The sequence below is a fragment of the Aythya fuligula genome, chromosome 16, assembly GCF_009819795.1.
Source record: "Aythya fuligula isolate bAytFul2 chromosome 16, bAytFul2.pri, whole genome shotgun sequence".
Taxonomy (NCBI): domain Eukaryota; kingdom Metazoa; phylum Chordata; class Aves; order Anseriformes; family Anatidae; genus Aythya; species Aythya fuligula.
In genome coordinates this window covers 1,832,316-1,854,279 of record NC_045574.1, presented here as the reverse complement: position 1 = coordinate 1,854,279, position 21,964 = coordinate 1,832,316, and the positions used below count along the sequence as shown (strand labels likewise).

Genomic DNA, 21,964 nt, shown 5'->3' with positions numbered 1-21,964 from the left:
GATATGAAAGCTGTGGAAAAGGCTCCAAAGCCTGTTGGTGATTTCATGTGACGGTTATATAAGGAATATGAAAAGAATGCATTTCTTAGTGGCCAGAGTACCTAAAAATACCGCTTCTGCAGATCTTTGTTTGAACATCATGAAAATATCTTGCAGCTGGAGATACTAATCTCTGGGATAATGTCCTCAGTTTAGGTAGCAAGCACAGAAGAGAGCAGTAAAAGGCTCTCTTGTCCAAAAACAATGTCAGGAAGTTGTCTCAAAAGTCAATACTTCTGTCCTTACAGAAGCCACCCCCTGTGTCATGGGACATTGCCTGCAGGCTCCAGGGAGCCTAGGAGGATAAAACACAGCCCATGCATGGCAAAACCAGTGTCTCAGTGTGATTCCAGGCTGGAATGACAGAAGAGGTGAGGGCTGTGACTGAGGATACCTCATAAGGACAAAGTTGTCTCTGGGGCTGTTTGTAGGTTTTTTTTCCAAGCAAGCTGAATCCAGCAATGAGAAAAATCTTCTAGGGACTGCACTGATTTAAGATTAACCAGGTAAAGGGCAACCTTGATAGAACAGTTCACGGGAAGGAATCCAGGAGAATTTATTGCTTCAAAGATTTGATACTGCATATGCAGAGCTATTAGGGCATATACCCAGGTGAAACCAACTGTGGGTCACGGGGTTCCTGTGCAGACAGAGCAGTCCTGGGTTTTATTCCACATTAAAGGCAAGGAACTAACTCCTTTTCCTTTTCTTGACTAATCACTCAGTCACTGTGTCTGGGCTGATATAACACGTCTAGCAATGGCATTGTGGTTCTGGATCATCAGCTGGGGAAGGGTGCGTAGGTGCTGGGGTGTTTTGTTCGAGGCCTGCCCTATTCTGGGCCCTTGGTGTCTGACTGAAGGCAAACTTTAAGTTCTGTCTCCACACAGCCCTCAAGCATAGCTGCATCTTGTACCTGTTGACAGGTATGAGATGTTTTCACCAACATGACTAACTGGAAGGTCACTGGATGCACAAGGAGGCTTGTGATGTGAGTAGCAGGCTGCAAAACCAGGCTGCCCCTCAAGCCCTTCTGCCTGGGGTGGGACTGTCCTCCTCACTTCACGTTAGGGGCAGGAGATGGGGGGACATGAAGGGCATCTCAGGTGGATCAGCACTGAAAATGCTAGATGTTGTTCCTCCCCAGATACCAAATCTTTATAGCAATCTAGACCTCTCTCCTCTCTTCCTGTTATCTTGCCATGAATGCTGCAGCTGAGAGCAGGCTCGCGTGATCAGAGCAGGTCATTAAGAGTCTTCTCTAATTGTCAAGGCATTTCTTCACCTTTACAACTGGTGACAAGCTGACTTTCACTTTATTGTCTTATTGTGCCCTATAAGCTTACTCTGCCTTTGACTGCACCTGCTGTCAGCAGTAGGTTGGCTGTGTGTGAACCAAAGCAGAATCATTGCCCTCAAATACTAAAAAATGACCCTTAAAATATGAGAGGGACTTAGAAATGAATGGGTTCAAAATGCTAATAACGTTTTATCTTCCATTGCTTGGCACTCAGAGTGTGGTTAATTGAAGTTTTTAAGCTCTTTGGAATCATGGAAGTAAATATTTATTCTTCGTGGTTGTTTTAATGAAAATTGGGGTTGTCATTCAACCTTATGATTCCAGCATACATGGCTTCAGGACAGACACCAGCTAACATTAGGCTCCCCATGAAATAGTGACAGCTGGCAGCGGCATCAAACACTTGTTTTTTAGTTTTTTCCTCAATACACATATGCTTTGTGCTCAGACCAACAGGGAGGTGAGCTCCTGAATTTAGAATAAGTCTTCCCAGAAGAAAGAAATCCATCTGTCTGGGAAAAGTTAGAAAATATTTTGGCATTTATTTCTTTTTTTTTTTTTTTATGAATACAAACTCTAGTGAAGAAATATTCCTCTGTTTCCATTGGAAGGCAGTAACCAGCAAAAATTAATGTACAGTATCGAGGAATGCTCGGTGCAAATGGACCACAGTGATTCCCCACAGAGTATCTCTACGTACGGGGGAAAATGGTTGCTGCAGTTGGAAAAGACAGCCTGGTTAATCTTTTTTTTTTTTTTTTTTTTTTTTCATTTAATCTCCCAATTATAAATAATCAATGTGATTTACAAAATAATTTACAGAAAATGATTGGATTCATCATTGCAATAAATTACTCAGTATAATGCCACCAGCTCTCAGGGACAATACAACGCTTCTGACGCCGTGGGCGCAAGGCGAGGTGTTCCATGTTTGCATTGGCGATCACGGCACAGAGCTGCAGCTCCTCTGGTGTGGCTGGCTCAGATTCGTCCCTGCTGGGGACCTGTCCCAGGCCCCATTTTTGCTGCGATTCCACCAGCTTCATGTCCCCACAGGGCCCACATCACCCCACATAGCCAGGACCCGCAGGAACGCAGTCTGTGGTTCGGTAGAGCTGCTGTTTCCCAGTGCTAAACCAGGATCTTTCTCCTTCCTGCTGGGTTTTCCAGGGCACAGATGCTGTGCATCTGCTGTCGGCCTTCTCTCACAAAAAACATTTGTTCCAGGTTTTCTCGGCACCTCTGCTGTGGTGCTGCCAAAACTGAACCTGAGGAGAGGCCTGGAGGCCGTGCCCGCGGAGGCGACAGGAGGGCTCCTTGCCTGATTTCAGCTGTAAACCAAAGGTCAAATCTGCATGGTTTCGGCCCTGGCAGGCCTCAGAGAGTAACAGAAATAGGCAGGCACAGGGAAACGGGGGCTAGGCTGTGCAGGCTGGGGCAGACCGAGGGGCTCTGGTGGGACAGGGCCCTTCCCTGGCCTCTGTCAGTCTTCGCTGTGGGACTCGAAGCACTGTGTTTTGAGGCTCTGCTCTCAAACCTGCTGAGGTCTGGAGGAGCCATAATGAGTTCTTATCACATTGTGAAGCCCTATAAATCTGTTATCAGCCACTCACTCTAAGGAGGGAGTGTCACTGAACTGGACACGTAGATCATATGGCATGTCTTAGCCTTAAAGCAAAGGGTCTGAGCTGAACTCCTGGGTTACAACACTCCTGGCACTCAGGAGTCTGTTTGTGAGGCTCAGGCAATTCTCACCCTCACAGCCTGTGCTGGGGTGGCCCCATCCCACATTCCCCGGCTTCCCATGCTGGGTGGTGAGGAGGCAGTAGTGTAAAGGAATGATCTGGCTGCCTCTCTGAGCCCTGTGGTGGGACAGCAGCCATGGCATGGAAACAGCAAAACCCCTCAAAAGGCAGCAGGATACAAATAGTGGAAAATTCCAGTGGGCAAGTGTGCCTGTATCAGCTGAAAAGGTTTGGTAGAGCTGGCTGGGAGCTTAGTTTGCTGGAAGGTGACCATGGTAAGGTTTGGGGTGAGCTAAGGCTGAGGAACCATTCTCTCAGTGCTGCCTGGGCAAACCCCAGTGTGCTTCACCTGCAGCAATGCTCCTAGGGGAGCTGTCACCTCCGAGAAGTCTGGCAGGATGGGGGCTGTCTGGGGAGCTGGCATGGCTGTGGGTGGAGGCCCTCCTTTTGCACAGCACAGTGTCTTGGTTTGGAGAATTGCTTGTTCACAGGGTCTGGTGCATGCTGAACCGACGCAGAGAGGCAGCAATGGGGAACAGCCAGCTGCACTGTCCACAGCCAGTCCCTGCAAACCTCCCGATGGAGGCAGACAGAAATCTGGCCCTTCTTATGAGGAATGAGGGTTTCAGGAAGGCTTCAACCTTAGTTCTGTGACTCGAGGCTCTCCGTGGCATGCGCTGCCCATAGCTGCAGGAAGACAGCTTTTGGTAGTGGTGGACTAGTCCAATAAGCAAGTCCGTGTGTTTGTGCCTGAGGACCTCTGGATGGCTTCTCTTTTCACAGTGACAGAGGCAGCTCAGGTTTTTCTCCCACACGGTCTTCTCAACGAGGCCAGCCGGTCTGCAGCTTGCTAAATGACCTCCTGTTTTGTGATGGCAGGCTGTGGGATGGAGCTGGGCTGTTTCGCCACGGTTGCAATGGCTCCGGGCAGCAGCTTGTACTGCTCTGGCCCTGAGCCCGCGGGTGGAGATGGCTGGGGAGTTTCTGGAGTTGCTACAGAGAGACACACAAAATTAGAAGAGGGCCACATGGACCTGATGGCAATGGGATCTATCCCCTATCCGTGCTAGGTTCAGCTGTAAGCCAGACAAAGGCTCTGTAGAAAAAAGATAGCCCCTAATGGCTGGTGTGTTGGCTGCAGGGCAGCCCTGACATGCGGGCCTGGTTAGATGCCCTGGGAGAGCCACAGTGATGAACACTGGATGAAGGGAGCTACTGGGCTTTTAGCCTGTACTGGCCACAGTTTTTGGTCAGCTGAGATCGTTTCAGCCCAAATTCCCATGTGGTAACCTTTTGTGTTGGATCAGATTCTTCTGTTTTTGCACAGGGTGAAGTGAGGTGTGTTTGGACCATTCAAGGTAAGGGGAGCCTTTCCACTGCTCTCAGTAAGCACTGGGTGGGATCATCCATCTCTAAATTTAAGGGCTATGCAAAAATTACAGTCTGCCAGGGAGTATCTTGTTGAATCAGTCCATCCTGCTCTGATCTAATCCACTTCTCTGTTTGTCTTTCCCTCCTTTCTGCATTCTCTCACAGACTTTGATCAGAGACTGTCTTGCACTGAAATGTCCTTACAAGGTAGAAACTACCTCCACACATTGGAAAGCTCTCAGTTTTTCCCGGGGGCTCCCCTCCCTCTGGCAATACTCACACATCTGCCCATTGTGCATCTGAGGAGGCATTGTGTTGGCCACAATGACGTTTGTTCCCAGGTTCTCCTGGATCAGATGAGGGTGCAGGGGGTGGTGAGCATGCGGCGTTTCACTTGATGAACCTACAAACGTGCATATCATATTAGGTGCCACTACAGCAGAAAGAGACATCTCAGATGGGCAAAAAAACACTGCACCAAAATGCCCAGGCCTCCCCAGTTGTGCACGATCAGCTTGTACCTATCCCATATTTCTCCACAGATGCCTTGGGCTCAGTAACCCTGCCTGCATTTACTTTTATGTAGGGTTACATCCCTCTTCTCTTGAGACACATTTCTATGGTGAAAAATAGCACAGTGACTTCTCCCTCTCTCTCTCTCTTTTTTTTTTTTTTTTTTTTTTTTTTTTTTTTTTTTTTCCCATTGGATGCTTCCAGTAGAAAATATGGGATGCACTTTCAAGCTGGTCTTTCAGACCCTTTAGATTAGACAACTCCCTCCTGACAGAGGAGGATCAGTGAAACAGCTGGCTCGTAGGAGTCTGGGGGTTGCATTGTGACACTTGTCTACATGCAGAGGGCTGGGGATTCCTCTCTGTAAGTAGCTGCAGAGGTAAAGCATCTCTTTAGGTGATTAGAATATAAATACTCTTTGTTATAACTGCAAATGACAGGAGGAGATGGTTTCATGCGAGTCAAGGGCTGACCTGCAGACAGGCTGGATCTCCACCTTTTTCAGATGGGGAACGGTGGCTGTGAGGGTTCCCAAAGGATCAGGAAGAACTGGGAGGCCTCTTGCAGGACCCTCAAACACTCACCTCCCAGCAGCATCTCCTGCAGCAGGTTGTCGATCTTAGCCATGCCGAAGAGCTTAACAAACTGGATCTGCTCTATCATCTGCCAGGTGATGCTCTGCAGCACGGGCAGCAGCAGCAGCAGCTCCCCGAAGCGGCCCCGTGAGTCGTACTGCCTGTCATTGATGTAGTCCTCCAGGCTGACCTGCACCTGGTACCGCATCCGCTTGATCTTGGAGGGGTCACTCAGTCCTTTGGCATCTGAAACAACCCACAGAGCAAACTATCCGGGCTGCTTCCCTAGGAACTGTCCTTCAGTAATAACATGAATTCTGGGCAAAGGCTGAGGTGAGCTGTCTCTGATTCTCTACTGTCTGTGGCAGTGGACATTTTTCTTCTTCTTAGTCTGACTTCACCCCTCCCTCTATGAACAGCTTGGCCCCAGGAGGAGACCAGGCGGCACTTCCACAGCTCACAACTAATATTAGTTGGCATAACAGCGACTAGTTCCCTTTGACAATGAGCCTTGCCTGCTGCAAGACAGAGCATACCTGGGTCAAAGAAGATGATGGCTTTCAAGCAGGCGTATTCGTTATCATCTATCTGCAGCTCCTGGAAGGGGAGGACCAGCTCGTCCAGGATGCGGATGGCCACGCGGCTGACCTCCACCAGCTCGGGGCAGTTCCGTGGGATGATATGGTCGTTTCCTTTGGACAAGCAGCACAGAGACCATCACCCCGTCATTGACCAAAAATTCATAAGGGTGACAAGGAGTTCAAAACCCAGACAACTAATGTTGAGATGGAAGCCTTAAAAAGTTCCTGTTTCTGCCTAATATGGCCCACCAGAAATGCTGATCTTTTCTGCCAGAGCAGCTCCTCCCCACTCAGGAGTCACTCAAGCAAGGAGAAGCTGATTGAGGAGCAAGAGCTTCTTCTCAATCACACCACAGCCTGCTTACACTAAACCTGATGGGGATGTTTATTGTCAACTACCTTTGCCACACCAACATGTCATGGTCCAGATGTGAATATGTGTCAGGCCTGGCTGCACACAAAGGGTTCCTTAAAAGCTCAAGCCACCACCCTGCAAAAAGGGTGCCTGCAAACACTGAACCACGCTCTCCTTTATCCCAGCAGGGAAGCTTAGCAGGAACAGAGCAGCAGGGAGCAGAAGCGCACTCTTTACCTAGCAGCAAGACATCCTTGAACACCATGGACCTCTTGGCAACTCCCAGTAACAGATGTTCGCCTGCATGTGCTCGCAGCAGTGCCACCTGCAAGGGTAGGGACAAGTTACTTGGGTGGTGCACAGACAGACACACACGGCTGTGATTTCATGTAAGCAGCAGAGGAAGCTGAGAATCTGTGTTACACTCAGGCTAGATGTATGGGAGGGGGAAGCAAGGGAGTGCTTAGGAAAGTGAGGTTCCATCTTAGGAAGAGACTGGGTGAAACCATGATGACTGAGGAGGAAGGCAGTGGGGAGAGACTGCAGAGCAGCCTGGTCACGGGGTGGGATGGGGCTGCAGGGCCCTACCAGGGCAGCACGGGGGGATTCCTGTAACCCAGCCCACGTGCATCGTGCCCCTCGCTGAAAGCTCCCTGCTGCACTCAGTGACCCGGGATCAGAGGCCCAGGAATGAGCCTGAGGTGCCTGTGTGAGGGGAGATGAGGCTTTAGCTGTCTCTCACAGGACCAAGGAGGAGGGCTGCTGTGTCTCTGGGCAGTGCCCACAGGGACTCACGTCCACTGGCTGGGGGGTCGCTCTCTGGTCATTTGTTCCCTCCATAGCAGTGGGCATTTGGGCCAGGGAAGCCAAAGGGATGTTTTTCTGCCTTGGCGTTAATGATTGAAGTGTTTCATTTTACACCCTCCATTGGCTCCCGAGAATGTTCTGAATCTTTTGCCCTCCTTCGGTTAAAAATTTCAGAGATTTAGGCAGAAACAGAAGTTAACAATTGGACAGCCTGACATGGAGGCTCCTTAATATCCAGCCAGGAAACTCTGCTGAAGAAAACAATCATTAAACATTAAAGGAGAGATTCTGAAAAGTTTGTCCTGATGGGAATGGTCCCCTTTTCCAGTGGGTTATCTCTCAGCATCTGACAAAGCCAAGCAAAGTCCTACCCTACCAGAAATGTCAGGGAAGTGTGTCACCTGTGGAAGAAAGCGCTGGTTAAAAAAGATGCTGATGTCTGAGAGATGTTTTTTGGTGGTTTTTTTTTTTTTTTTTTTTTTTTTTTCTTCCTGGGGGTGTAAAAGGGTTATGCGAAATAAACAGAGTGGAGGTCCTTGCAAAAAGAGTATGCACACATGATGCTGGGGAACCTTTATCTGTATGCCCAAATCTAGCCTCTCTCTATCGCTATCCAAACATGGGTGGGTGTACTAGCTGAGCTGCTCGTAATTAGTGGAGCTGCACAAAGCTGAGCTTTCCTATCTGCCGAAAATTTGAGAAGGTTGGAAAGACTGCAAGTCCCAATGGGGAACAAACCCCTCATGGAAATTTTCTGCCTAATCCAAATTCAAAAGCTCAGGTTGGAAACACCATTTTTGTATCCATACAATGTACTTTAAAGTTAAACTAAATTACTTCAGCAAAGCAAAAACATCTTAACTGTTCTTTGTTCTTGCAGTGATCACCCTGAGATACATCACTCCCTTGTCAACTAGGATAAATATAAAAGTTGTAACACCGCAAAGTAGAACTTTAACTTTGAAGTGGAATGGCTTTGCCCCACCAAACCCAGTACTCTGACATTTTGGTGCAGAGGAAAAATGAGTTGGGTGTGACCTTTCCTATAAATATGCTGGCTGAGATGATTCATTCTGAGGCAGCATTTTAATGGCAGTGTCACAGCGTTTCCCAACATTACATGTTCCCACCAGACATGTCTTGACCAGCTCTCATGCCCCTTGGGCATTTGGCTCGCATGTATTTTTGTTCATTCCTGCTCCTTGGCATGTCTGTCCTCCTTCCTGCACTCCCCTGAGTATCTGCTGTCTCTGTTCTCACACTCCGTCCCTCGAAAGCACGGATGTCATTAACTGATTAGGTTTAATGCAACACAGGCTTTCCTTTCAAGCCCTTTGGGACAGATTGGGAACTGCTCGTCACGGGGGAGCTGCTCATGGAAGTCATAACAGAGCTCTTTCTGTGGCATGTTCCGCGCGTGGCCTTTCCCCTCTGGGAAGGCAGTGTTCAGACAGTCTCCTCTTTAGGTTTTGTTTTCATCTTCTGAAAAGTTTGACAGCCCCACAATTGTAAAATGAGCTCAGGTAGAAATTGCTGTAGTTTGCAGTTGTTAACCGGGTTTACTGCCTCTGTTCCAAATGGCAGAAGGGGTTATGCCGAGCTGCCCCAAGCCTCCCCTGGGCTGCAGCCTGTTTGCTGTGTAAATGTCATTTGCTGTTGGACTCCATTTTGTTTTTCATAATTTTTCAGTTGTATTTGCCTTAGGAGTTTAGCAGATTATCATTTTAAACAATTTAACACTTTCACACAGTGTTAAAAAATAATGGAATTAACTGTGCTTTGAAAGATTGTTAGATTCCCTGGAGCTATGGGCTGCTAATTTTTTACTGAAGCTCTCAGCTTTAGCACTTAGGGGGTTTTGATCAGCTGGATACGCCCTGGAACTGGGCTGGAAACTAATCCTAGCTGAAGAGGACCCAGGCTAGTTTTGTGGCTGAACAGTGGCTGGATTGGAAATGCCTTCCTACATGTAAGAGGAGCTGTGCTGGCCGCTGCCAGAAGCGTCCCTTCCCACTGGAGCTTCCCCACCATCCTCACATACTGTTTGAGCCAGGACGCACATCGTGTCCTGTGACATCTGGTCTGATATTTAGACTTAGCTGAAGATAGCTCTTTGTGTCTCTGATGCAGCATGAGATGTTGCAGTACAGTTTTACAGAGGAATTCAAACGCATGGTGCCTATCTTGGTTAGGAAATCCATAAATATTTTTTTAGTTATTTGTGTTAAATGTAAATATATTCCTGCTTTTTAACTCTGAAGAGAGATTTTCTTATTGCCTTGGGAGCAAAATAGTGTTTAGTTTCAATAACTTCACTCTAGGAGAATGAATACCAGCATATCCCCAGGCAAGAAACAGAAACACAGACAGACAGCTAGACAGCTAGATTTGTTTGGTCTTGAGCAGGCTTTAGGTGAGAATTCCTGCTAATTCCAATTACCCTGAGCATTTGTACAGCACTTCAGGTTTTCAAAGTGCTGCACAAACTATAATCAATCCATGATCGACTGATAGATCCATACAAAATGCTCGCCTGATTGTGTGCCTAATTTCAGCTCGCTGTTATCACACCTGTGCTCGTGGGCTGATCAGTTGCACATGCAAATACCCTGCGTTGCCATTGTGTGTACGGGCTCCCCATCAGCTGCAGCAGCCCGATAAGGGAGTGAACAATGCGCATTTTCTTTGAAGGTCTCGGCTCTCGTTCGGCTCCCAGCTGCCTTGGTCGGGGCAGAGCGAGGCGGGTGGCCGCAGGCACTCACCTGGTCATCTAGGGGTAGCTCACAGAAGGCGGGGATGTACTTGGCCCACTCCACCAGCACCAGCAGCTGCTGCTTCATGGACTCGCAGACGTCAGCGATGTTGGCAATCTTCTTCCCTCGGATGTCTCCGTTCATCACAGGAACCGGGGATGATATCTGGAAGGAAAGAAAGGAGCCTTCAGCTTTCAGTGCTGCAGAGGGAATGCAGACAGGAAAATCCCAGGCCTGGGAGGCTCAGGGTTGTGTGCTGATGAAGACTCCAAGCAGAGTTTTATCTGCTGCACATCCAGCCTCCAGAATATGCAGCCCAGTTCATTTCAAAATGAGGTCAAATCGGGTATCTGTGAATAAGAAATGTTGCAAAGCTCAGACTGTGGATCACCTTGGTGAACTGTCAGGCCTTGAATAGTTCAAATTCAGTAGAATTACAGTATGAATGCTCCCAAAGCCAAGATCTTCCTCCAACTGAACAAATGTGCTCAGTCAAGATCCAAGAGGGAATGAAGGGGCTCATGTAGCAGTCAGCCTTTCCCTCTTGGTGTCCCTCTAACCTCCACACACACATTTAAGCCTTTTTTGCAAAACTGTACGTGTGCAAACATGCCCACAATGCAGGTCCCTTTTCTGCGTGGAGAATTATTTGGGATTGCAGAGGCAAATGGAGCTATTTCATATGCAAAGGCCTGACAACTCTGCCAGTCCCTTCACCCTGAGAAAGAACATCTCCCCCAAACCAGGCACCCAACCTCCTGCCTGGTTCTCATGCATAGCTGCTCACCCAGCTCATCTGAAAACTTGCCCTTAGTCACTACTTTATCCTCATGCTTCTGTAAGCAATTAACTCAACCCCATCACTGCCCTCTGCCTGCCCTGTCCGCTCATGTACAACATCAGCTCTTCCTGTCCTGTTCCTGCCAGCATTTTCAGCTTGGACCCTGCCAGCCTCCCTAAGGAAATGGAGTTCAAATGCCATCTGCGTGGTTTTTTTTTTTGTTGTTCAGGTTGCATTACCTGGAAGCTCTCCAGCTCTCGAGCTACTATTGAATAAATAAGATTGTAAAAATCTCACCACCTATTACCCTAATCAGAATGCCCTGGAAGGCTTAGCAAATAAATAAAGACCTCTGAGTGAGTGACCCAAGATCTTGGAGAAAACAGCTCCTCAGCAGTATCTCGTTCTAATTACTAGGAACATAAAAGTTACCAATTAGTGTGCCGGAGCCTGCCTTGTTTAATGAGTCTGCCTGTGCTCTGCGGGAGAGCAACAGCTCCCTGGGATTTGTCAATGGCTGTAGTTTTATCAGCAGACCCCACTCAAGCCTTACGTATCATGTCACTGCAGGACCCAGAAATGCCCTTCCCTTCTAGGTCTGGTGACTTGAGACCCCATTATCTCACCTCTCCAGGAGCAGCACCAATGTTATTTTTGGAGGGTAGATAAATACATTAGGACCTGTGCAGGACAAAGTGAGACATGGGTACACTGCTGCTGTCAAGGCTTGGCCCTTAGCCGTTCTGATATATCCCCTCTTTAAGGAGCAGGACCTTACAGCCTGAGCACGGAGCCCAGAGTGCGGCGTGTCCTGTCCTGGGGCATCTCCCTGGGCACTCTGAGGGCAACGTGAGCCTTGGAGCAAGGAAGAACACGGACCACCAACTGGAACCCATCTTTGTTTTCAGGAGGACAAGGAGTGCTGCTCTCCTCAGCTCCCACGAAGGATGGCTGCTCCTGCCTCCAGCCATGGCCTGTGAGCTCCTGTCCTGTCCTGTGTCCTCCCACACAAAGCCCATTTGACAAACACTGTGTGCAGACTTTTAAACTGGAATCCTCTTTTCAGTGAATGCTCTAGGAAATCAGTTTTGGCAGTATGTTTGTGGCAATGAGGAACGTCAAGCAAGCACTGGAAAGAATATCTGCATAAAAAAGCATGAAACCAATTCCTTGTGAAACTGTGCAGGAAGCTAGAAACCAGGAGTTCCTAACGGGCATCGGGAAAGGGAAACTGCCTGTGCGAGGCCAGCCCCTCGGCTGGCACAGACTGCTGCAGCTCCTTGGATTGCAATAACTCTCCCGTTTTCTTCCAGCAGGCTCTCCAGCCTCCATGTGCCCCACATTGCCTATTATTACAGCACAGCTCCAGACCAAGGAGCATTAAGGGGAAAGTTTCAGGTAACAATGTCTTGAAAAACCGGCACTGAGTTGGCAGATAAGTTGCTTAGAAAATAGGCAGGGATCTGAAGACTCAGCTGTTAAATACTCACCAGGCCCTAGTGGTCAGATAGTGCCTGATGTTTCTGAATTTGCCAGGGAAGAAAGAAGAGGTACCTGCTGTGCCAGGACTTCTGCCTGCAGTAGGACATTGATGGAGGGCAAGCTGCTGTCTTCATAACTTGATCTCCGGGTGCTGATTCGGTCCCGTTCGTTTTGTACAGCTGCAAGAGAGCAATTTGGCATAGCTGCAGGTTATTCATGGAAATGCACAGCAAAAACTATCACAGTCTTTTGGCGTTCCCTCTCGCAGTGCTTTGGACCGCTTCCTGAGCTGCAATTTCCCAGCTTCCCTGCCTGGCAGGGCAGGGTGCAGCTGTCTCTGGTTTGTGACATGATGCCTGCGAGAGCTGACTACATTTAGTCATTCTGTGTTCACATTGCCTTTGTTAGGCTTTCCTGGGACTGGGGTGTTTCAGAGCTCAAGGACTTGGTTCGAAACCTGTGGGGTTCAAGGGGAAAGTTTCATTTCAGAGGACCTGGCTCTCAAGTTTTTGATTTCAGGATATAGGATCAGTGTCTTAGGGGAATCTCTGAGACTGTGGCCTTGCTCACACACAGAGCCCCCATACATGTGACATTGAGCAGCTGAGTACCCGCAGGGCTATTTTGTCTGTCCACGCGACTTCTGTGAGCTGCATTTGGGAAGCTCCTGCACTGCATAGGTGCAGTTTGCAAACCTCTCTCAGCTACGGTAAGGAAGAAAATGCAGACCAGCTCCTGTGTTTCCATCCAGAGCAACAGAGTGCTCTCACACCTTAATACAAAGTGAGTCCCAGGACAGGTGTCACCCCGGCACGCCTCCCTGCTTGGTCTGCTCTTGAGCAGGGCCTGAGCTCCAAATCCGAGAGGCAGCAGCAGCCGGAGCAGCAGCAGGAATGCTGAGGAGGAGATTTTGCCTCTCTGTCTGCTCCGAGGCCGTGGGCTGGCCATAACTCACCACAGCCAAGCCAGTCACCCAAAGCCATCTGCTCAAATAAGGTATTGATCGATGGCAGGGGAAACAGAACAGTCTCTGCCTTAGGCTGTTGGCTCCCTGGATTGATACGTTCTCAATGTATAAATCCGCCTGATAAAAAGCAATAATGAGGCTGGGCCAGAAGCAAAGCCCTGCAGTCAGCGGCTGTAAATAGGAGCTCTCAAGGTTATGCCGCTTGTTATCAGTAGCAGGCCCCCGAGTTCAGTCACGCCATGATGTTTTCCAAATGTTTGCTCAGTATTAGCTGGTCATGCACCTAATGTAACTTCTATTGAATATTAACAGACAGCAGCAGAGCTCTGGGCACGGGATGAGCGGGCTCTGCGGGGAGAGGAGGATTCCTATGTTCTTCAGGAAAAGTCAGGCCCGGTTCCTTGCAACACCTCATCTGCTTTAATGGGGGAGAAATGCTCCTGCTCAGAGAACTTCCCACAGCCCCGTGTTCATGGGGCAGGGCCTTGGTGCCTCCACCAGCAGGGTCACCAGCGCGATCACCGGCAGCCCCAGGTGCCCTCACTGCTGTGAGGGCTTCTGAGAAGCGAGCAGGGCTGAGCAGGGGGTGAATCCTGCCCCGTCATGTCTGGGGCAGGGGACCCAGAAGGACTGCAGAGACAGAGATGCAGGCAGGTCTGTGGGGTGCTCCCGGGCCATGCAGGCAGGTGGATGGATGTCTTTACTCATTTCGAGTAGAGGCATAGTTGAAATGCTCCACCTTGCTCTGGGTCCTTCCTGCCATGGCTGATGTATCAGGTAAAACTCAGCTGTCTACTGAGGGCCAACAAGAACCTACAGGCACATGAGGAAACAAAAGGGCAAAATGATAGTGGGACCCTTTGCTGGAGGCACCTGTCCTGCTGTGGATCTGATGGTGACCGTGGGCACTAGCACTGACAGCAATGTTCCCAAAGTGTTTCTGAATTGTCCAGGCCTTCTCTGACGTTCCTGCATCTCACTGATATTAAGAAGTGTTCCCAGGTCGCTCAGATGTGGGAGCAGAGGTGATGTGTGTGTCAGTGTGAGAGTGCACTAAAGAGCCACGGGTGCAATTTGTATGTACAAGCATGGGAAGTTCTGGGACACAGGCATGGCCCTGGCTCTGTCTTTGCTGACCCCTGAAAAGGGCCCCTGAAATTGAATTTAGGAGCACACAGGGTCCCTGCGCTTTGCTTGGAAGCTTAATTGCCTGTTGGGATGAGAGCTGCTTGCAAAGCCCCAGTACAGATGGCAGCAGGGCAGGCTGGGCACATGCAGGGCTTATGATGAGGGGCCAAAACTCGCCCTAGCCCCCCAGTGATGGAGGCCTGGATCTGTGCAGAGGGGAGGACTATGGAAGGAAGATGGGACTAAGCTGGCTGAGCGAGCGTGCCCACGAACCGGCAGGGACTGGCCTTTGGCTGCAGGGGCTTCCTCAGACAGACAGACAGACAGACAGTGAACCTCCTGAGGGCAGCACGGGGAAGCCACGCTGTGACCCACCTTCTTTCTTCATTCCTGCTCGGAAGCACTTCTTAAGCCGGCAGTATCGGCACTGGTTCCTTTTGTCTTTGTCTACCACGCACTGCCTGTTAAACCTGGGAAGAAACAGGTGTGAGGAGCAGCAAGACCGAGCCTGTTACAGAAGTGAGGTGACAGGACAAGGCAGAGCCCCAGGCTCCACGATACACTTAGAGCAGATTTCCTGAGGCTCACCCTGAGAAAGGAGCCCCAATCCATGCTACTTTCATGCTTGCTTTAATCTGAACTGAGCACCTCGGCCCTCTGCTCTACCCCTGGCTGAGTAACAAGGACAGGCTAGATCTGACAGTCACACATAGGAGCTCAGGCTGCTGCTTGTACATGCTGGCCACGAGGCAGAGATACTTGAGATGGAGCAACCACCCCAGGGAAGTTAAAAGTGTGAGCCAAGAGGGTCAGAGCTACCTTGGTAACCTTTATTATACGCTGGGATCCAGTTAGAAGGGAGGAAGAATGCGTTTATTATAAATTCAGAAAAAGGGTAGAAGTGAGTTTAGGTCCCTGCATCTCTCCAAGGCAGTGTGGGATCCAGGGAGGTTGCTCCTGACCTCCGGACAAGTTTGCTGGTCCACACACAGCTCTGCAGTCACCTCTGCTTCAGAGAGGAGGTGGCAAGCAACCAGATCTGGCCCTATACACTTGTATTACCACATTGATCACACATGGGTGCATACGCTGATCTCCCATGTGTGGTTCTTGTATGCAACACAAGCCAGGTAGCCATTTGCAGCAGGAATTTCACTTGCAAATATGCTCTAATTTGCTGCTGATTGATCGAGCTTGCAAAGCAAAGACAAAGGCAAACAGAACTGGGAAAGGGCTCCCAGCCACGCCGAGTTCTGTAGCTTTTGTTTCTGCTGTGCTTCTGGAAGCCCCAGGCTAAGATTTCCTCAAATGGTTGACTGAAAGCAGCCCTTTAAGCATTTTTGTAGCACTTCTGTAGAAGGTCTAGTGTCAAAAGAGCGGGACACCCGGGCTTTTCTCACTGGAGCTGTGTGGAGGGGGCTCCCTGGGCAGCCAGGCTAAATAACCCTGGGTACAAGTGAAAATATGTTTCATGTGCACTGCTAAATCTGGGGCTTCTTTCCATCACCCAGATTTGAGAGTCCCGTTGCTGTTCACGCTGTTCAAGTGGCTGTCAGGACATCAGGAGTGAATCACTCAAAGGCCCTGAGGGAGTCGGACACCGAGCTGAGGGTTCCTCGATTTCCCTGACTCCAGGTCTTGGTCGCTCAGAGCAGCGAGCAGGCAAGTCGCAGCCACTGGTGGCATGGGAGAGCCGTGGGCCTCCTGCCAGCAGCACTGGGTGAAGTGTGTGAGGTGCACGAGCAGCACGCATGTCTCGTCCCGTCACGGGTTGCGCAGCCACTTGCATGCCACGTTCCCCAGCTTGTTGCCTCCTTAGGTGCTCAGGGAGCGCAGCAGGGAGATGGCAGACACACCTCCACCTCGTGATGGAGAAGGGGAAGGAGGCCACTGAAGTGCCCCCAGGGAGTGAAAGGGGTTTGTGCTGCACTCGGAGCGCAGGGCAGCAGTGTGCTCAGCCCCTGGAACGGGGCTTCCCCACCAGCACCACCTGGCTTTTTGGTCGCATCCGTAGTTGGCAACACCTGTTTGCAAAGAACATGTGCTTGGCCCCTAAAGTACGAGCTCGCAGGGTCTTCCCTCAGTAATCCCATGAGGGCCATGCCAGAGGGAGAGCTGTTGTGTGCCTCTGGCCCTGCCCAGCCAGAGGATGAGGTGAGGGAATATGGTGGAGGATGCAGGGAGGATGAAGAGGATGAAGGAGCGTGCTGCCATGCTCTGAGAGCTTTCCTGTACAGGGCTTTGCTTCTGGGGACTGTTTTGCCTCTGCCACACATCTCGTCCCCCTCTGTCCTTACCTGCAGGAGTACATGTGGTTCTTCCTGACGCTCCTCCTGAAGAACCCTTTGCAGCCATCACAGCTGGAAGCCCCGTAATGCTTCCCCGTGGCACGGTCCCCGCAGATGGCACACAGCGCGCTCACCCCGATGCTGTTGGAGGTGTTGAGGTTGGCTGCTTCTGATGGAGATGTGTCTGCTTGGGGAAGGACACAGGGAGAAGAGGGTGAGACAGCCAGCCAACATCTATCTCCTAGCTCAGTCTGCAGCGAGAGGCCTGATTTTTGGAGGAACCGGTCAGAGATGTGCGTGAGGAGTGGAGGTGCCTCAAGTGTCCTAAGTCACTGCAGCCCCCTTGAATGTGTACAAGCTGCTGGTGTGCCACGGTGAGACAGCTCTTCCCAAAGGCCTGCCTCCAGCAGTGCCTTCAGACTGTACAGAAACCCAGCTGTCACAGAGCACAGCCCAAATTCCTGGGGGATTTGCAGATGCTTTGGGCCGCTGTGGCATGGCCAGAGGGTGAGCTGGTGCAGAGTTAAAGCTGAGGCCTTACAGCTCAGGGTGAGCTGCTGGGTTATGAGCATGGTGTTTGTGTTATAGCCCTGAAAGAGCCCAAGTCAGCCCTGAGCAGACGCTGTTACAAAAATGAGGTGCTGTAGAGCCTCTGCCAGGCATGGAGCTGCAGTCTGCACAGCATGTCTGCAGCTGAATGAGGCCTTCAGAGCACAGCAGGCTCAGCTGGAAAACTCATGGGCAAATACTAGCCATGCAAGGAAGCATGGATCAAGCGAACCCAGCAAGAAAGGGTGACACTGTACACAGAGGAGGTGGTGTGCTGGGTATCTTCCAGTCTGGTAACACTCCTGCTGGGACAGACGGGCCTCACAGTCCTTAAAAGCTGTAAGGGGACTGGCATGTGCAGGGCTCTTTTGGGAGGGTGGGGAATTGCAGCAGTCTCTGTAGGAAAGGACACCTGAAAGGCTCAAAACCATACAAGCCCTACACTTAAACCCCTGCAGCAAGCCAAACAAATCTCAAGGCTGAAGGGATCAGCTCGTAATTCAGTTGATCTAATTGTCCCCTCCTGTGCACATTTTCTTGTATCAGCATGAGCACATTCCCCTGCCTCAGTGGAAATCCCATTTGCAAATGATACCCTGGATCTACAAAGCCACAGAAACCTGCTGAGACTTTAATACCTGAGTATATTGATCCCGACAGCCCCCATCAAATGACAGTCATGGAGATCAGCAGGACCAACAGAGGCTCTGACCAAGACAGCAGCGGTTTCTGCCAGAGGCACTGAAAGAACATCCTCAGGCACCACTCGTGTCCCTGCCTGCATCCCACAGCACAGAGGTGGGCATTGCACAACGAATGGGGCTCCCCAGAGGACGTTCACCCCCCATTTCTGGAGACCTGACAGTCAGACGCTGAGGGTGAGCCCTGATCTCCCCAGGTGTGTGGGCAACAGCTCTGCACTCCTGATCCCCCTCTTGCCTTCTCCCTCACCATGCTCCTCCTGGATTTGGCAGGGACACAGTTAATGCCTGCCCAGGGAGAGCCACAGCGGCTCCCACTTGGCACCCACCAGAAAGGGGCCGCAGGGCAGCTGGGGGCTATAAAAAGGCTGGTCCCAGAGCAGCTGCCTTTACTAGCTGGAGCCTGTGTGCTGGGGGAAGGCTAAGGTAATGCTTCTGGGACTTTAATATTAGCTTTTATTTAGTATGGGGATGTGCACAGCATCCTCATGCCATCCCTTGGTTCAGATGGGTGGGCACAAGTAGCTTGGAGTGGATGCCATGACCCTGGCAGTAGGCTCACACAGGGCGTCTCGAGCCAGCCCTCCCCTGGCTCTGGCAGCAGTTTTCATTTCCCTGCTTGCTTTCTGGTTCCTTGTGTCCCTCCTATGTTGCTTTCCTGAGTCACAGTTTGCTCCCTCTCTGAGCCTGGCACACCCGGCTGTACCTCGGGGCTGGAGGAGCTGTGTTCCTGGACGTGCTGCCCTGCCTGCTCGGGAAGCTCCTTCCCCTGCTCCCAAACCCCTGAGCACCTTCCTCTGGGCCCATGTGTCCCTTGCCTCCGAAAACCTTCCTCTGAATGCACCCTGAGGGCTCAGCTGCCTCAGTGTTGTTCCAGAAAGTTAGATTTTCAGTTTGTTTTCAGTTTGCTTTCTATGTTTTTCTATGGAGCTTGCAACCGAGAGGATAAAAGAGCCAATGCATCCATAATCACAATGCTTGTCTATCAGTGAAAGCCCAGATACATCCCTCCTAGTGGTGTATCGTGCTCTAAACAGAGGAATATATAACAGGAGAAACTGGCACTGTTATTGGAGAAATCTTTGTCTGATAGGAACTGGTTCTGTTTTTGGTGAGCTAATGGTAAGTTTCCTATCGAGTTTATTTTTATGGTGCCAGAAATATGGGCTCCTGGCTGTTGAAGGGAGTTTAATGGACATAGGTTTGGAGTTAAAGTAAATGGAGGAAGAAAAAAACAACAACACAGTTTGTGACCTCACAGCTATGTTAGGATGACAGGACCCCCTCAGGTTCCCCAAGCCAGCCCAAAGACAGGATGCATTTGCAGTGGGACAGTGGCAAACTTCTCGGAGCTGAGTGGCCACCCCAGGCTGGAGCTGGGGAGCCCCACAGGGCACCAGCCGAGCTCTCTGGCACTCCATGGGCAATTGCCCTGGGGTGAGACCAGCCCCTCACCAGGACCTAGGCACATGAGGAGAGGGGTCAGTGCCTTGTAGCGCAGCTGACTCATCTGCCTCTAGGGCACATTTTGTGCTGCCCCTGAGCTAGTTGTATGAAATTCCTGCGTCCCTCTGTCCCATGGAGCCCCGCTCGCAGCCCCATGCAGGGTGAGCTTTTCTGGTTTCCCCACACAGAAACCTCTGTGTGCTGTCTGGGAAAGGAGCACAGGAGCAAACCCTGGGCTTGTCCTCAAGGGTCCCACTGGGTGCCGGCAGAGCCCAAGGGGGCTGCTTTTGGCCCTGAGCTCCCTAGGTGGTTAGGGTCAGCCCTGGGCACAGAGGGCAGGGGGAGGCGGTTGCCAATTTTGGCACCACGATGCCATATCTGCGGGGAGGGAGCTGCAGCTGGGGAAAGAGCTGTGCTGCTGGCATGGTCCTGCCAGCACAGGGGTGCCCAAGCAGCCCCGGTGACACGGTGAGCAAGAGGAAGGGGCTCAGGGAGTCATTTTCTGCAGTGTTACTTGTTTAGTCATTAACGTGTATTTAGAGAGATGTTAGTGGGACTTGGAGAGGAGTCTCCTCTTATTGCCGAGTGTTAATTAACAGTACACCTTGGTCCCCAAATGGGTGGGCCAGTATTGCAAATCCTGGTGGGTTACGTGTGATTCCACCCTCCTGAAGGGATGGGAGCTCTCAACAACCCCTGCCAGCTCCACTTGCTCCCCTCCCAACCAGGCTGAGCCCCCAGGGACCGCACTCCCACCCAGCACTGCACAGGTGAAGGGCTGTGGCCTCAGGGTGGCTCCTGAGGCAGTGCTTGAATCACCTTTTAAAGCAATTTCACCCTTACCAGGCACTAAGAAGCTTTCTGGGCTGGGGAAAACCTAGCTACAGCCACTCCTGGGATAGGACTGGCTTTCCGCTCGAGTCACGGGCTCGGTGGAGTTTCTGGTGAGTGTTGGGCAGCATTTCAGTTTGCAGCTTTGGAGGGTTTTTTTGTTTGTTTTTGTTTGTTTTCTTTCGGAGGCTGTGGGCACTGAGACCCACCTGTCCTCAGCTCAGGCCCTGGGCTGTGGCTCAATGCCCGGTGTGGACCGCTAATCCCACCGCGCTCTTGGTACGCGCCCATCCCCGGGGTGTCCGGGCACCATCCCTCCCATGCCCGGCACTGCTCCACCACCTCCATTTCTCTCCAGGTAAAGCAAGAAGCCCCCACAAGCCACTCAGCAGAGCCCCGTGGTGCCCCCAGCCCTCCCCAGGAGCGATTCGGCGACCACCTCGGGGCCTCGTCCCTCAGGAGAAGCGGCAGCGTGGGGACTTACCATTGCCCATAGCCAGCACCTGCATGTTCTCAAACTCCAGAGTGGTGTACGCCGGGTCCAATGCTGCGCTATAATCTGCCATCTCCATGTCTATCAGGGCTTTGGAAAGGCGCATTATCATCGGCAAACACGGGCCAGATTGTACTGATTCCCTTGTCCGAGGCTATTGGCCCTTATGCCTCTCTCTGCCTTCGCTGCGTCCCCTATCTGTTGTCTTTTATTTCAGATATTTCTCTGAAAGGATTTGCTGAGCCTCAAGGCCTATACTCCCCAGAGGGGTGGAGGCAGGAGGCAGGGGGTTAATCTTTAATCACCCACTGCTGAAGGCTGCTAGGCTGTGTGTGTGTTTTTTTTTTTTTTTTGGTGGAGCAGCAGTGATTCTTGTTGACTGTTTATTATTGAATCTCAAGGCGCTGTGCTCATTTCAGCCCCAGGCACACGCGGGACCGCGGGAGAAGGCGCTCGCCACCCAGGAAACACCTTCCTGGGGCTATTGACCTTGATGCCGAGCTGCTGCTGTTGGTCTTAATTGTACCTGGGGTGGAAAACTTGGAAAAAACCCTGCCTAGAGAACAAGGCTGCTCTTCACTTCTGTCATCGCCTTCCCCTCTCCACCGTTCATTGCCTTCGCCCCCCGATTTCCCCTTCTGGCTCCCTCCCCCCCACAGCTCTTCCTTTTTTCTCCCTTTCCTCCCTGGGAAGGTCAGCGCCCGCATTGCAATTTACACGTTGCTATGCAAAGTAACAGCGTAGGGCTCGCTTTACTTCCCTATAAACCCGGTTTTACAGGGGCTGAGTGCCCTATAAACAGGTCCCATTCTGCAGCCGTGACCAAACAACCTTTGGGGTGAGGGTTTGCCGAGTGCCAGGCACGCAAGCAGAGCGGCGAGTGAGGGGCTGAGCCAGGCTGGGGCAGGCTCGGGCACCGGGGGTACGGCCGGGCCTGCTCCTGTCCCCTTCCTCCTGGTGCTAGAGCCACCCGCTGTCAGACACACCCCAGCCCCGCTTTGACTGACACGTCTTAAAAGTTTCATTGGGCGTTTTACAGCATAGCAGGGCTTTGCTCTGCAGTGTGGAGTTGCCTTCTGGGGATTCAACCTGTGCTGCCTTACAGGCCTCCAGCCTGCGGCATGGCCGACACCTTGGGGCAGACCCCAGGGGCACACAAGCAGCCAAGCTCTTGCTCTCTGGCCCAGAGCTGACCCAGGGCATGTCAGCCCTCTGCAGGACTGACAAGTTCCAGTGTAATGTGCACCACCTAAAAGCAT

The 21,964-nt window shown here is 51.2% G+C and overlaps 1 protein-coding gene across 3 annotated transcripts; it reads right to left on the bottom strand.

Moving 5' to 3' along the window:
• Positions 1 to 3,934: 3,934 nt before the first annotated feature.
• On the bottom strand, positions 3,935 to 20,817 carry HNF4A (hepatocyte nuclear factor 4 alpha). Of its 3 annotated transcripts, none has more exons than XM_032198442.1 (10): positions 20,697 to 20,817; positions 16,695 to 16,872; positions 14,773 to 14,867; positions 12,375 to 12,481; positions 10,049 to 10,204; positions 6,717 to 6,804; positions 6,080 to 6,235; positions 5,553 to 5,789; positions 4,736 to 4,858; positions 3,935 to 4,077 (listed from the first exon to the last, which is right to left on the bottom strand). In XM_032198442.1, exons 1-10 carry the CDS (start codon positions 20,815 to 20,817, stop codon positions 3,935 to 3,937), a joined length of 1,404 nt encoding a protein of 467 aa, XP_032054333.1. The 3 variants fall into 3 exon arrangements, with proteins under 3 accessions (XP_032054333.1, XP_032054332.1, XP_032054334.1); XM_032198441.1 differs by having other exon boundaries at positions 3,935 to 4,118; positions 4,732 to 4,858; positions 16,695 to 16,869; positions 20,697 to 20,811; XM_032198443.1 differs by having other exon boundaries at positions 16,695 to 16,869; positions 20,697 to 20,811.
• Between the last annotated feature and the right edge of the window lie 1,147 nt (positions 20,818 to 21,964).

Excerpts from the sequence above, each read along its gene's own strand:
- HNF4A (XM_032198441.1), bottom strand. The coding sequence starts at position 20,811 with ATGCGCCTTTCCAAAGCCCTGATAGACATGGAGATGGCAGATTATAGC. Across the intron at positions 14,868-16,694 it reads AACCACATGTACTCCTGCAG|GTTTAACAGGCAGTGCGTGG; the intron begins GTAAGGACAGAG and ends GTTTCTTCCCAG. Across the intron at positions 4,119-4,731 it reads CACAATGGGCAGATGTGTGA|GTCCATGTGGCCCTCTTCTA; the intron begins GTATTGCCAGAG and ends CATTGCCATCAG.